This window comes from Rissa tridactyla, chromosome 1 (genome assembly GCF_028500815.1).
Source record: "Rissa tridactyla isolate bRisTri1 chromosome 1, bRisTri1.patW.cur.20221130, whole genome shotgun sequence".
In the NCBI taxonomy this organism is placed as follows: Eukaryota; Metazoa; Chordata; class Aves; order Charadriiformes; family Laridae; genus Rissa; species Rissa tridactyla.
Window position 1 is genome coordinate 127,593,770 of NC_071466.1, and position 14,707 is coordinate 127,608,476.

Consider the following 14,707-nt stretch of genomic DNA (forward strand, 5'->3'; position numbering starts at 1 on the left):
GATGTTGAGTAAATACAGCATATTAAACTGGAGATGTCTCTTTAAAAAGAGAACTGACTTTATGCTGCTTTTGTTATTTCTCCGCCCTCTCCCAAGACTAGTCCTTTTTTTTTTATTCAGAGCAGGATTTTCTAGTTCCACAACATTAATCTGTTCTCTAATTCCCTTCTTCATGCTTAGAATTCTTTTTTCTTCTGTTTCTCTGTCTGTTTTCTATTGCAGTTGCCCCATACTCTTACAAGGTGAATTCCTTCATGCAAATGAAACTAGCTTTCCCACGTGGCAAAGGTTTACCCATGCGATTAATCTCTCTTGTGTCCTCTGGCTCATACTCAGGCAACCCATGGAGGTGTCCTGGCAAATAAGGTGAGGGGCAAGCTCAAGACTGTTGTTCTCCAACTCTGGGTCCACCTGATGCCCAAAGCTGGAATACCAGAGCCTTAGCAACACTAGTTCCCTTGGCCTAAGCAATTCTCGCATGGTTTACTGGGCGATGGAGGGGGTATGAGTCTCCCTGTGCACCACTGGCCTATTGACCTGCATCTTGGTGCTTTTGTTCTGCTTCATAAACTGGAGTATAAATGTAGAGCCATGGCAAACTTTTGGCTAAGCTAGAAATTAACATCTGTGGTCTTAATTCTAAATTTCAGAAAACAAATTTTAGCTCGAGCCCAGAATATATAGTTCCAAAATAGAGCCAGGAGATTCTGAAATTCCTCAAGTGACTCTCTTGTGTGTAGGGTTTCTATATGCAGGGGGAAGCAGGAAACTGAAAAAGTCTCTTCCGTTAGAAAGCTTTACTGTATATGGAGACATCATAAATTCCTAATTTCCTTTCAGAACTTGACAGACTTACTGTATTGTTTCCATTTGTATTACTGGAACCTTAAATGTGTGATCTGCAGGAAAGCGTACCTGCTTGTACTGTGGTGCTGTGAGATGGGTACGATGGTGACTTGACTTTTCTTGCAGATAGGAATATATGGGGCAGAAAACAATTTAAATTACAGGGTGTCTGAAATTAGTTCAGCTGTGGTTTAGGTGTTTGGGGCTTTTTTTCCCCCAAAGTAGGAAATTTTGGTTATACTTTGTATTTAAGGAGGAGTAGCCCTGTTATCTTGGTGGTATTTTAATCAAAATACCAAAAGCACGTATTTTGTTGACTATATAACTTCCAATTACTTGCTTTGGGGTTTGGAGGATACGTGTTTGAGTTATCTAAAGGCAAAGGCATATTTTTTTTTTTCTAGTGTACTGGAAAAAGCTAGTGTTGTCACAATATTTACTTGGTACCTCCCTGAGTTTATTTTGTACTTAGTCTTTTAAAGTGTAGGAGAGCTCTTTGATAATGGTTAATATTGCTGATATAGTCTTTAAATAGATGGTGTCTGGAACACATTCGCTCTAGGAATTGGTTTTATGGACTTGATTTCAGGTGTATCTGGCTAAAGGCTCATACCTGCATATTCTTCATGCAGTGTACACTTTTTCCCTATCCCCAGTGGCATACACATCCTTAACAGTGCTAAGATTTGCATAGATACTTTTTTTTTTTCTTCTCTCCTGATCCTCCTGCAACTCCATGGAATGGAAAAATTGGCTATCTTATTAATTTGTTTGATAGCCTCTGCTCTTACCTGTTCAGCTTTCTTCATTTGCTTATGGTGTGTGTGTTTAGCTTCCAGCTGTTGGCTGTTAACAGGAATTTTAAGAACACTTTTTTTTTTCCTGTGTCCTTTCTGCCCCTCCAGTTTTCTGTCTCTCTTTCTTCTTGCACTGCAGATGTTTCCAAAACTCTGCAATCACTGGTGTATAATGGTATTATGTTCAAACAGTATATCACAGCTTGCCTTGCAGTGATGAAAATGACCTTACGGAAGTGCAAGGCAATAGTGGGGGAGGGAACAGATTTGCTGTCTTCATGCTGAACCAGGGCACTCTGGGTAATACGTTTGCTTCTTGTGTTTTTGGGTTTTTTTTTTGAGGGTCCCTAGGGATCCTAACCTAAAGTCAGAATAATCTCATGTTCTTTTACCAGACAGTAGCTCCAATTTGTCTATAAATGTATTCAGGCAAAGAGAGTTAGTGGTTGATAACTGCATACTGCTGAGGAGTTAGAACGGCATTAAAAGTTAAGGAGTTAAATTGATATTAGATACTTGCACAAAACATTTCGTTCATGAACAATATTTCTAAGCCAGTCCTAGGTAAAATGCTTCATGTTGCTCTAGTATTGAGACAAAAAAAAAGGCAGGTGGGTTTATCTGTGTGAGTTAAAACAAACAAACAAAAACAGTAGACAAACATGTATGTTCATTTGTAGCAGAGATGAGGGGTTAAAGCTTTCTATCCTGTTCAAATTGCAAGCGTGTATACTGTACGCTTATACTTTGCAGTGCCACTGTTCCTGCTTGCTGCTTCATCCAGGATTTCTACAGATAAACTCTTGAGAAGCCCAGATTGAAGTGACTTGAAGCTTGTCAAGTTCTCGGTCCATGCAGAGACTTGCTTTCACAGATGTGGAACTCACAGCAGCATTCATACTTGTACCTTCCAGACCTATCATCTGAAAGATTTCCAGGCTTTCTGGAAAACAGCTTTTTTGAATCCTAGCATCTAAAGTGGCTGATAGGCCTGATGTATCAACCTAGTTTCAGCTTGGATTTTCTGAAAATACTGCTTTATATGATAACACCATTTTTAAAATTGTGTGTGTTTGTTCCAAGACCTGAGAGGGATTGTAGGTAAAAGCATATTTCTCAATAGGTACACGACTAGATAAAAGTAGCGTAGGCAAATCAAGTAACAGGAAATCTTGTACAGACCCATGGATACTCTTGTGTAAGACTTGGTACAAGGAGGACAGATTTCATGCTTGAAGAGTAAAATATTTCAGTAGCAAGGTCTGCACCTTAAGGTAATAATGCATGAGCTTTGTGCATATCATAAGTTGCTGTGGTTTACCAAATTACCTCACATCAGCAGAAACATAGTAGCTGTCCTCAGGCATTTCAGGTAAACATAAAATTATGTTGTTTAGCTAAGCCTCACTGGGGCAAAGGTAACTTGTATTATCTTGTATTTGCTAAGACACACACACAGATAGCCTTTGTATTTTTTCGCCTTTTTTTTTTTTAAGTGGTAGCAGATTCCTTGGGCATATCAAGGTCCAGCTGAGTAAGACTCAGCCAGAGTAACTAGGTTTGAATTACCTGGTGTCTGACTCAACACATGTTAGCTGATGCGCAGTAGGCAAAGGGAATGTCAACACCAATATCTGAAGCTTCCTGTCCCTTAGCAAAAGAGGAAGTGGGGGCTGCACTCTGAAAGGAGAGGTCTGTGATGTTGAGGCCTTATTAGATGAGGTCAAACTTACTGTTCACTCGGGCTGCATTCGATGGAATTAGGCTCAGCTCTGAGAGGAAACACAGTGAACATAAGCTGAAAACCCAGGATGAATTTCAGGCTTCCCACAGAATGTTTCAGCACAGCAGAATCGGTATTCTAGTAAGTAATGACTGCATATTGGCTGGTTAAATAGGCCTCTTGAAATGCGTGCTTGGTTTCTTTCCCACCTCGCAATTGTATAGACTTACAATTGCATAAGGAGAACGTGACATGGGAAGGAAGTCCATCTCTTGTGCAAGCACAAAAATATGGCACTCATGCTTACTCCTGGGGTCCTACATTGAAGCCCGATTAGGACGAAGGGAGCTTTTTTTTGGAGGGAGATGTGTAAGAGGGGCTTTTAGCAGGCTAGAAGCAGCACTGGAGCGGAAGTCTGCTCAGTCGGAACTGTACTTCGTTGGGGACTGTTGTGGTGTTTCGTTGCTGCATTTGCATTTATCAATACCGACTGGTACCAAGCAGTAATGTCTTAAGTGCTGTAACCTCAGCCTATAGGCAGCTTGTGAACTGTAGCTTGATATTCAAGCTACCTTTGCATTGGTGGCTGGCGCTGACCTTTGCTAGCTCTGAGCATTCATTTGTATCGGATGAAAGGTTAGGTGTCCTGACTTCTGTCTTGCTTCTGCAAGATTTGCTTTCAGGCTTTTTGTTTTGTTTTAGCGATGTGTGGGTGGGGGGTTTTTTGGTAATTATAACTTAGAATGGACTTGTTTCTAAATCATAAGCAGATTGACCTGGGGTTGACATAGGAAACTGTTTGCCCTCCAGGATTATAATTCTATCCCTTGTCTCTTGCAAGAGTGGCTGAGACAACCACAAAGCTGAGTCATGCCAGCAACCAAGAAGAAGCAGAAATAGCAAGGATCAGTGCTGCAGCCACAGAACACCGCTGGGGCACTTGGTGGTGGTTTTGAAATAGGGGATGGCAATTAAGCATCTTGGTGCAGTTTTCAGGACTGCAAAATGCAGCAGGGTACCTCCTGCATTTCTTTTATAAATAGGTATGGAGGGAGGAACAGTTTGAGGAGCCACTTGGGAGTCCGTGCCTGGTCTCTTAAACTGTGGATGCTACCAGCATTACAGATGTTAAAAGCAGAGTTATGAAACTAGTCACAAGTAAGAAGAAAGCTAGTATGGTTTCACTGTCCTGCTTGCTATGCATGTGTCATTTGCATATATTAATGAAGAGTATGCTAACTTTTTGTCTTCCCTGGTGTTTCCTGTAGGATTAATAGAATACTGAAGGCAAAACTAAAGGAATGGGACCCTGTGATGTTGATTTGTAAACTTATGTTTGCATAGGGAAATTGGAGGGGAAGGGGGAACTGGAAAAATCAACTCTGGACTTTGCTTACCTACCAAATCATGTGTTGCTATCATTACTGGATTTCTGAGAGTGAGAAACAAATGCTGATGCAAGCTTGGGAAGGATTTGAGCTGTATTAAAACTTAGAATATTCTAAAGTTTCTTCATAATACTGCTCTTTTCTTAACCTAATCTCTCTGCCTTTCCTTAGCGGTGAAGGAGACTGTCTCTGAGAATGATCTCTATGGGAGACTTTTTATAAACAGAGTTTTCCACATCACTGCAGACAAGATGTTTGAAATCCTTTTCACCAATTCTCACTTCATGCAGAGGTTTCTCAATTCCAGGAGTATAGTAGGTAATATACTCTTCTCCCTTCTGTCTATGTTGCAAACTATCCTGAAAATTTCAACCTCTAAGAAATGTTAAATAGGGCTAAGCTGAATTTTAAGTTTCTTCTTGCTTTAAAAGAATTTTTAAGCTTTAAAGTTGCAATATGAGAGAGGATATTTAAAGCTAGCCTGTTGTCACTGTAGATCAGTCACATCTCAGAGGAAAAACCTAATTTTAGTGCACGACAAACCTGCACCTTGATGCCTGAATTTTGGGTAGGCTATTAAATTCATGCATTCTGTGGGGTATTTCTGATTACATTGTGTCCCAGAAATAGTGAAATGTGTATGGCTGGCACACAGGCAAAATCACTGCATCCTCCTAAATGATACTCACAGGCTTTAATTTTCTGGATGAGTAAATTTTATTCACTGAGATCATAAGGACAGAAAATTAAGTCAAAAAGAGTAATATTTATTCAGTATCAACTTGGAAGGGAAAGTGGCAAAAGCTTTTGATAATGCTAAGTGAATCTATTCAGCTTTAAGCAGATGGGAAATGACATATTTTCATTTAATTGCTTATTCTTCTCCCCACCCTCAAGTCTCTTTGAGTAGGCTCAGGTTCAGCTACTTAGTGTGTCACCTTTGTTCATCAGTGAACTACAATTTTCCCTTCTCCTGCAAAAAACACAACCATTTGGAATTAGTTTTCTGTCTGTCTCCACATCACTGTTCTTAAAATGTTAAGATATGAGAGGGTAGAGGTAATGCCTTTTAGATAATCTGCATGTGAGATTTTGCATAATTTCTCATCTAGATGCTGTGTCAACCCCTTGGAATAGAGATGCCAGTGGCAATCAGTTGAGGACTTTGACATACACTGTAACAATTAACAATCCACTTTGTGGGAAGTTCACAACTGCAACCGAAAAGCAGGTACTGTGTGCGTGTGTGTGTTTGGTGCCCTTTAAAGCAGGGGAGAGGTCAACCCTATGGTCTGTGAGAGATCTGTCAATGGATTAGAGTTCAGTGAGCTGAATGTGGATCTGCAGTTTAAACATAGCATCTCTAAGGGTAGCTTGCTGTGCCCCTCTCACCGTTAATGGGCAAATGTTGATGAAATCAGAGAGGCTTTCTACCTTTACAGATGGCTGCAAACTTCTCCTGCAGTCTGTGGGGAAAAGTGTTATGAACTTATGAACTGGGAGGAGGTGGAAAGATGCAATGAAATGCTTTGTGTCCATTTCTGGGGTCCCTGGTAAGAGAGAGATGGAAAGAGTCTAACAAAGGGCCACTAAGATGATTAAGGGACTGGAGCATCTCATACGAGAAACAGCTGAGAGCTGGGACTGTTCAGCCTGGAGAAGGCTCGGGGGGTAATCTTACAATGTATGCAACTGTCTGAAGGGAGGGTGCAAAGAAGACCAAGCCAGGCCTTCACCATCAAAAGCCACACCTTTCAGTGGTGCCCAGTGACAGGACCAGAGGGAATGGCACAAACTGAAACACAAGTGGTTCCCTCTGAACATCAGGAAACACATTTTTTACTGTGAGGGTGATGAAGCACTGGAACAGGTTGTCCATAGAGGTTGTGGTGTCTCCTTCCTTGGAGATATTGGAAAGCTGTCTGGGCAACCAGTTCTAGATGGCTGTCCTTGAGCAGGATTCTTGGACAAGATGACCACTAGATGTGCCTTCCAATCTCAACTATCCTGTAACTCCGCTTTGGGAAAGGTCGTATGTCAGTCTCAAAGAAGAGCTGTGGTCACAGGTCAGTGGCCAGCCTTGCATGAGGTACTTGAAATGGCAGTGGGGAAGTACTGCTGCTGCCTGTGTTGGCTCTAGCAGGAGACATCTTCTCTTTCCACACGCCATCTATACTTGCCATTCTTAACTGTTTTTTATTGTGGTTGTTCAGGCTTTCTCCCTGCTCTAGTTCCCTTGGAGTTGGTGGATCTAGCCTAAGGAATTCAGACCAAAAGGGGCAGGGGGGGGGAGGGTTGGGGGGAATGGAGATTGGGTACCATGAATATACCTTCTTATTTTTATTTTTTTTATGGTAGATCCTGCATAAGCAGAGTCAGAAAGGTCAGTCTTATCAGGTGGATGCTGAGGTACTGACCCATGATGTCCCCTACCATGATTATTTCTACACTGTGAACAGATACTACATCAGCCGCACATCCAGTCACAAGTGTCGATTACGGTGAGCCTGAGTGGTGCACAGTGGGAGGGGAGAAGCCAAGGCACATATGTTAGAGGTTGATGAAGTGTGCTTATCAAAAGATCTGCCAACAGCATAGGGAAGGTCAGTTTCTCTTGAAGTTGGGGATCTCTTCTGAAAAATAAGTTTGGTTTATCTCGTTGCATGAATGCTGTATTTGAATCTCATTAATTCAGTGGGAAATGAACTCTTATGTTGACTCTACAAGGTACAGAACTCATCCCCAAGACTGAACTGTGTTCTGATTAGCCTTGCATTTTTGAGTGCAGGTGTGTGAGTGGGATAAACTGGAACTACCTGAGATGTGTTATTACAGAGTTTCCCAGCTATCCTTGCTCAGGGCCTGCAGAGGAGGATGGTTCACATGAAGATGCAGGGAAGATGGAACGTGCCTACTTCTGCCGGCAGGGTACTCCAGTAAACCAGGCTTCATTATTGACTCTACCTAGATAGGGAAGTCTTAAAAGGCACTTCTCTTTTCTATCCCATATCCCATTTGTTGAAAACGCCTGAAGTGATCAAGTTCCATATTCAGTACATTTGTGTCACTTTCTGATGATGTAATCCTTGGTAGTTTTTCTTCTGTCTTCAGTAAAGCCTTTTATCTCAAACTTCACCAGTACCTAGGAAAGGTAAGCAAGCCTGGATTTTATTCTGGCTTATCTCAGGCTATCAAAGTGCTGAAGACTCCCTCTCTACTGGGAGGAGAAGGGAAGAAAGGTCGTTGAACAACTGTTCTGGATGATTTTTGAGTGAGTCATTCTTCCTCTTTGAGGGATGTATTTCTTTTATCCGAGATACATGGCAACCCTATGGTAAGAGCAAAAATCTAGGTTTCAATATGGTGCACAGAGCATGCATGTATAGAACAGAAGGTGCATGGTGGTTTTACAGCTGCCTTTATTATACTGCATTTAAAGTGGCTCAAAAACTCTATGAAAAGGTGCTGTTTTGTTAGACTAAAAACACAATGGGCTTACATTGATTATTTGAAAATGCTGAAAAAAGTGTATTCTAGGGCGATCAGTGTACTTGACTTAAATCAAATTCACAGGCTATCCTTTTGTCCTTTATGAAGAGCTTTGGGATTTATTCAGTTATTAGAAGCAGCCCTCTGAAGGAGGATTCTGCTTCTCTGAAGAATGATTCTGCTCCAATTCAACGAGGGACTTCTTACAAGGGAATGTAGTGATAGGACAAGGGGTAATGGCTTCAAACGGGAAGAGTGTAGATTCAGATTAGATAACAGGAAGAAATTCTTTACTGTGAGGGTGGTGAGACACTAGCACACGTTGCCCAGGGAAGCTGAGGATGCCCCATCCCTGGAGGTGTTCAAGGCCAGGCTGGATGGGGCTTTGAGCAGCCTGGTCTAGTGGGAGGTGTCCCTGCCCATAGCAGGGGGGTTGGAACTAGATGAACTTTAAGGTCCCTTCTAATGTAAACTACCGTATGATTTTGTGATGTGATTTCTATTCTGGAGACATTATTGATTAGCTTGACTTGGAGAATGCAAGGCAGGAATGTCACTTCCCCTCTGTCATGCTCACAGAAAGACAGATTTTAATTTCTGTCCGGTCAGGGTAGGGTCTGAGCACTTGGTGCATGGGTGGTGATAACGAATTTCACCTGCTGACATTGCAGTGCCCATGCAACACATCATGTGTACACGTACAGAGGAAAAAGAAGGACTTTATGATCTGAAAGCCTGAAGCCTATTTTAAATGTATGTTAAAATGACAACACTTCAGAGGGCAGAAATTCTATGATAGTTTGAATGTGAAGGAAAACACTTCAAAATGTTTGCCCTAATTTGGACGGTCAGATCTTCTGAGGCTTTAGCTAGAAATGTTGTCTTTGCTACTGTCTGTCTCTTGCCTTGCTTTGGTGTAAGCGCTGCCCAGGTGGAAAGCCAAGGCAGTTCCAGTTGGTATTTCAGATTATGGTCATAAACTAGAGGCCTGATTCTGATAAGAGACTTCTGCTATCACTGTGCTACTTAGAAGAGTACTCTTTCAGTATTGCATTCTCTTTATTAGGGTTTCTGCGGAAGTGAAGTACAAAAAACAGCCTTGGGGCCTTGTCAAGTCTGTAATCGAGAAGAATACCTGGGGAGGAATACAGGAAAACTTCAAACAACTTGGTGAGGCATTTTCTTCTTTGTGCTGGACTAAGGAGGCTACCTTTCCTATGTATGTTTTCGTGTCTGTCAAACTTGATTCCATAAAGAATGGTGTGAAAAGAAGGCAGCACCAAAGGAACCTCCAAGTCAGAAATTCATGTCATCAATATATCTGGCAATTCCAGGGTGTAAAAGAAGCCTGGTAGCTTAATGCTAACAAGGAGCTCTTGTATACCTTGTGAGTAATTGCTTTCTGAACAGGAAACATGAGGAGCAGCAGGAAAGTGGTTACTCTCAACTGCATGTGCCTGTCTTTAAGTATTTCCTTGACCGTGGGTGTGAGAGAAGAAGCAGTGGCACCTGGCAGGCTCCCGGGCTGTGTCTGTCAATGGTCTGGCCAGCCAAGAGCTGCAGACTCAGACTAACACAATTCCTAGTCTCAGTCTAACAGTGTCTTCAAGCGCTCCTCCAACTGTTAACGTATCATTAGACAATCCTGCATAGGCTGAATGTCATCGTATCTGAAAAGTGTACTAAATGCCACCTAGCAAACAGCACAAGTAGTATAGGTTAAGGTGTAGTTTATGTCAATTATCTGTTCTAAGTTCTTTTACTAGAAGGTACAGTTATTCCTTTCACTGCCACCCTCCATATCTTACAACTTAAGTCTTTAGCGCTAGGCTTTTCAGCTTTCCTTTTGAAAGTTCAGTAACCTTATTTTTTCCACTGCAGAATCAGACCTCCTAATGGAGGAATATGCAATTAATCAGTCCATAGAAGACTCTGGAAAATTAGTTGCCCTGAGACGAAGACGACGCACTTTACACCGGAGTCTAGCAGAATCGCTTCCCAAACGCTCTTCCCAGCACTCTGCTAGTGATATGGGAGTAGAGTCCCAGGGCAGCATAGTAGGTAGGAACTTTTATATCAATCGTTTTCCAAAAGGTGTGTTCAAGAAAGCTTAACTTTTAAAATAGTGCAAGAGTAATATATGTGTGTGTATTACTCTCATTGCCTTTAAGTGGTGTGGTAGCAAATGCTTTCGTGTGTTCAGGCTTGCATAAAATATATTTGGAGCATGCATAGTCACTTTTATGAGTATCTGTCTCATGAAATCAAACCTAATCTCACCCTCTGTTTTTAAAATGAACAAACAAAAAACCAGCCAAAACCTAAAATGCTGTACTGTACCTGCATAGGATTGAAAATGAGATAGGATTAGAAAGAAGTTTAACCTGGCTTTTGTGAAGTTGCTGAAAAATTGCATTATTTCTTCAAATGACTGCACATGCAACTCATGAGTTGATTAACTGCCACTTGCCTCTTGGCCCTATGATCTCTTATTTAATGTTTTTTTTAATGTTGAAGAGGCCATTTCCTGTCTGCTTCTGTAATTTCTGTGTCACTGAAGCATTTTTGCAGTTCCACTGCCACTAGGCATGGCAGCCTTGGACGCTAGCATATACGATATTAGCTACACCCACAGAAATGAGGAATGTCTGTGCACTAATGTGTACTAGAGAATGGTGGATTTCATGACACAAGTTGAATTGTAAGCACTGAAGTAGGGGCAAGTGCCCTTTCATAAAGGAGGAGATAACATTGAGTATAGCACTGAGAGAGCATTTGGATCAACAGTGTGTGTAATGGACTCTTTACCCAGCTGAGATTACTTCCTGATTACTTAATTTTGCCACTGCTGCTCCACCTTTTCAGGTGAGTGTGTTCTGTCTCAGTATACACTATAGCTTTCATGTATGCCCTTTGTCCAGGGCAGGAAATGTGAATGTAAGGAACTGTTTTAGGAGAACAGGTAATTGTATTTAAAGATCAGCCTGCCCACAGTGGTAGGTGATTGCTACTCAGGACATGCACACTTCCTCTCCCTCACTAATGTCTGATCGATCCCTGTTGCCTGACAGCTAGCAGATGCCCTTTCGTAAGGCTATCTTCAGGGCAATACATAAACCAAGCCAGTAAGGATGGGACAAGTAACAGGAGAACTTGATTTGACACTGGTTGTCAGAAAGACTAACGTGGGCAGGAGAACAAGCAGAAGAGAGCTACTTTGCAGCCTGTCTGCTCGTGTGTGACTAACAGCGTATGTGCGGAATGAGTGTTAGTAGTGGATGGACTGTAGCCTTCTCAGGCTATCTAGATTTAATGTGAACATACCCCAGCGCTGTGTTCTCCACAGCATACTGGGATAGGGGGAATCCTGTTCCTTATGGAAGAGCCTGAGTGTCCAGCTGGCTTGTCTGTGTTGACTGCAAAAATGCCTTGGTGAATGTTGGAGATGATCTTGTGCACCCACATGATCTGTTATTTTTTTCCATCAGAAGCTGTTGAGCTATTCTGTGTGAAATGCTGGGCACTGGCATGTATCTGCAGGCATCCTTTAGGAATGTTCTTCAGTACTTTTTAACCTCCTTCTCTTCCATGCCCTATAGGAAGGAAAAGAGATGCTGTAAGTAGGACCACCACCATCATTGTAGTAATGAGTGTCTTGTAAGTACTCACTTGCATTAAAACGTGGTTTGACTCAAGCTCATCTTGCTCTTTATCTGTATCTGTCTGTACCTCACTTGCATGTTAACATTGCATGTAGCACAGTAGATGCTAACCTAATTTTAATGGAGCACTCAGATATAGGAGGGAAATGGGTTGACTTAAGAAGTGACACACGAATGAAAATGCTGACTTGACAAACTAGTCTACCTTGCAGGTCTACTTAGGTCTGATCCTATTAAAAAACATCTAGGACTTACTCATCCCTAGTTTTAAAAGCTCAAAGAGGAGACACTTGTTGTCATTCCTGTTGGTTACTGTTACACAGCTTAACACTAACTGCTAAGAATTGGATAGATCTTTATTTTCAGTATAGTGCTGTCCCACACCTTTTTTTTTTTTTTTTTTTTTCCCCCTCACAGAAGGATTCTCTTTTCTTAGCTGTTTTTAGCCCAGATCTTGTTTTTGTAGCATTGCAAACAAAATTGTTACAAGACTTGATTTTTGTTCTCTTCTCTCTACAGTTTGCTGCTTTTGGTCTTGCTGAATATAACACTGTTTCTCAAACTGTCAAAGATAGAGCATGCAGCTCAGTCCCTCTATCATGTCCAGCTTCAGGACGAAAGCTCTTTGAAGTAAGTTGAATTCACACTCTTTGCTTTCTTTCTTCCTCAGCTTATGTGAGAATCTGATGTAAAGAAATAAATTTTGAACAATGAAACTCGGTGGTAAGTTTTCAAAAGCTGCTGGGGCTTGCTGCTTTTCTGTGGTCTATGCTGATATCCAGTGACATGTCTTGACTGCGTCTTGCAGTAATAAATTTCTTCTTTGACAAGCTGTGTTTTGGGGGAGTGTTAACCTTAGCTTGCATTTATCACCTTCCTGTGACTCATCTTCTGTGAATATCATAGTGCTGATCACAGAATCGAAGTGTTCACTTCATCCTGTGTGAAGCAGCATGATCTCAAATGTAATGCTTAAGATTAATTTAGCTTTTTAGTCTCTTTCTGTGAGTCTCCTGCCAAATCTCCTCTCCCCCTCAAACTTCCATGTTGGGTGCCTTTTGATTCAGACAACATGGAAGAGGCTCAGATGTTGCTTCCACTTGAATATGGACCAAACAAGTTAAAAACCATAACCTGATCTTGAGTGGTGTGGTGACCTCCTCTGGTGATCATCTTAGAACTGATTAGAGTAACTTTCTTCATAAGAAGGATCTTGCCCTCTGAAGACACAATGTGAGCTCATTTGCCTGTGGCAGCCATTGTCTACAAAGGTCCGAGGCGGTATTTTCAAGGCAACAGGGATTGAAATTCAACTGCAGGCAGTTTTTTATGTGGCTTTTGGGAAAGTATGCTTTTGCCAATGGCAGAACAATGGTGGCAGAGAGCAGCTGCTTTTAGAAAAGCACGGAGACGCTTGTTTCATGTTTCTGATGTGATCTCAATCTCTTTCAGCATATCGCCAGAAATGGTATCAAAAGAGGAGATCCCTCAGTATGATAAGGAACAGGTTAAACACGTGAAGGGAGTTTTGAGAGACTCAATTGAAATGCTTGAGCAGGTAGGTCTGCCAGTCTTTCCTGGTGATAGTCTTGTTTCTCAACAACTCAAGTTTTTCTGCTGTGTGCTGTCAGAGCTTTTCTTTGACATGAATATTTAATCTTAGTCAAATAAAAAAATATTGGAAACATGAGCACTGCCTACGTACCAAATTCAAGCCTAGGACAAAACAGGTCAAGGAGTCATGAAAATTTTTATAAGCGCTAGATGTCAATCTTCTTAAACCTGTCAAGCACCTTTATTCATGAGATGTGTTGATGCAATTCTGCATCATGACAAAGCAAAGACTGGAGTAATTAAAAACTTCTTTTCTAAGAAAACTCAAAACGTGATGTTAAGTATTTGCCCACCTCATTATGGGGTTTCTTCACTCAGGTTTATCCTGGCTTTTGCTCCCCACTACTATTTGAGATACGGGTGGGAGCTTCACTTACCCTTGGTTTCATGGGCCACCTAATCTCCACTGAAAAATAAATAAATTCTGCAGACCATATGTTTCTGAGAGGCTCCATAGCTATGGAGTTAATCTTCTTTCTTCACAGTAATTTACACTTCTAGGCTCTTACATACTACAAACACTATATAAAAAAATGAGGTGGTTGAATGTTGTTGTGTTTCTCTGATCCTGAAGTCCAGGACTGGTAAACCCCTAGGCTGAAATTTCAACTCAGTAAGTAAAGGACAGTAAATTCATACTTTGGGTTTTTTTACTTATAACCTAGGAATGTTCTGATTTTAAGTTCTTTTATTAAACCTTAAAATGTGACAGAAGAAATTATTAGATTAGGAAAGCTGTGGGGGAGTTCACATGTACCTCTATCCATCACCAGTTTGCTCTGTGTTCTCCCACGCACTAAAAGAGGGTAGAAAAAGAAGCCATTTTTGATACTTCTTGTTCAGAGGTGTCTCTGCACACAAAATTGCTATTAATCTATTAACCATTTTGATCATGTCTTGAAAAATCCTGAGTGCTGGAAATTTCACTGTAGAAATGAATTTTCAGGTTTCCATGCCCTTTTCAGTTTCTTTGCTTACTACCCAAAAATTTCCTAATTCTGAAGTGTTAAACTGCCTTTTGAGCAAAGACTGTAAACAAAAAAAAAGTGAGAATTCAGCCACCTTTTTCATCCCAAATAACACTTTTGTGTGGAAGTCATGACACATTTTAGTGCCTGTTACCTTGTGTTTTCTGAGGGTTGTCAATAATCTAAACACATTTTGTGTACCAAAATGCACTGGGAGGGC

The 14,707-nt window shown here is 41.2% G+C and overlaps 1 protein-coding gene across 1 annotated transcript in view; it reads left to right on the forward strand.

Annotated features, from left to right (window-relative positions):
* The window catches only part of GRAMD1C (GRAM domain containing 1C), a 55,430-nt gene that overhangs the window by 40,159 nt on the left and 564 nt on the right, over positions 1–14,707 (forward strand). The window contains 8 exon segments of the mRNA XM_054213853.1: positions 4,926–5,072; positions 5,867–5,985; positions 7,113–7,255; positions 9,310–9,413; positions 10,125–10,304; positions 11,843–11,900; positions 12,425–12,535; positions 13,358–13,463. Of these exon segments, the coding sequence (XP_054069828.1) occupies positions 4,926–5,072; positions 5,867–5,985; positions 7,113–7,255; positions 9,310–9,413; positions 10,125–10,304; positions 11,843–11,900; positions 12,425–12,535; positions 13,358–13,463 (968 nt within the window).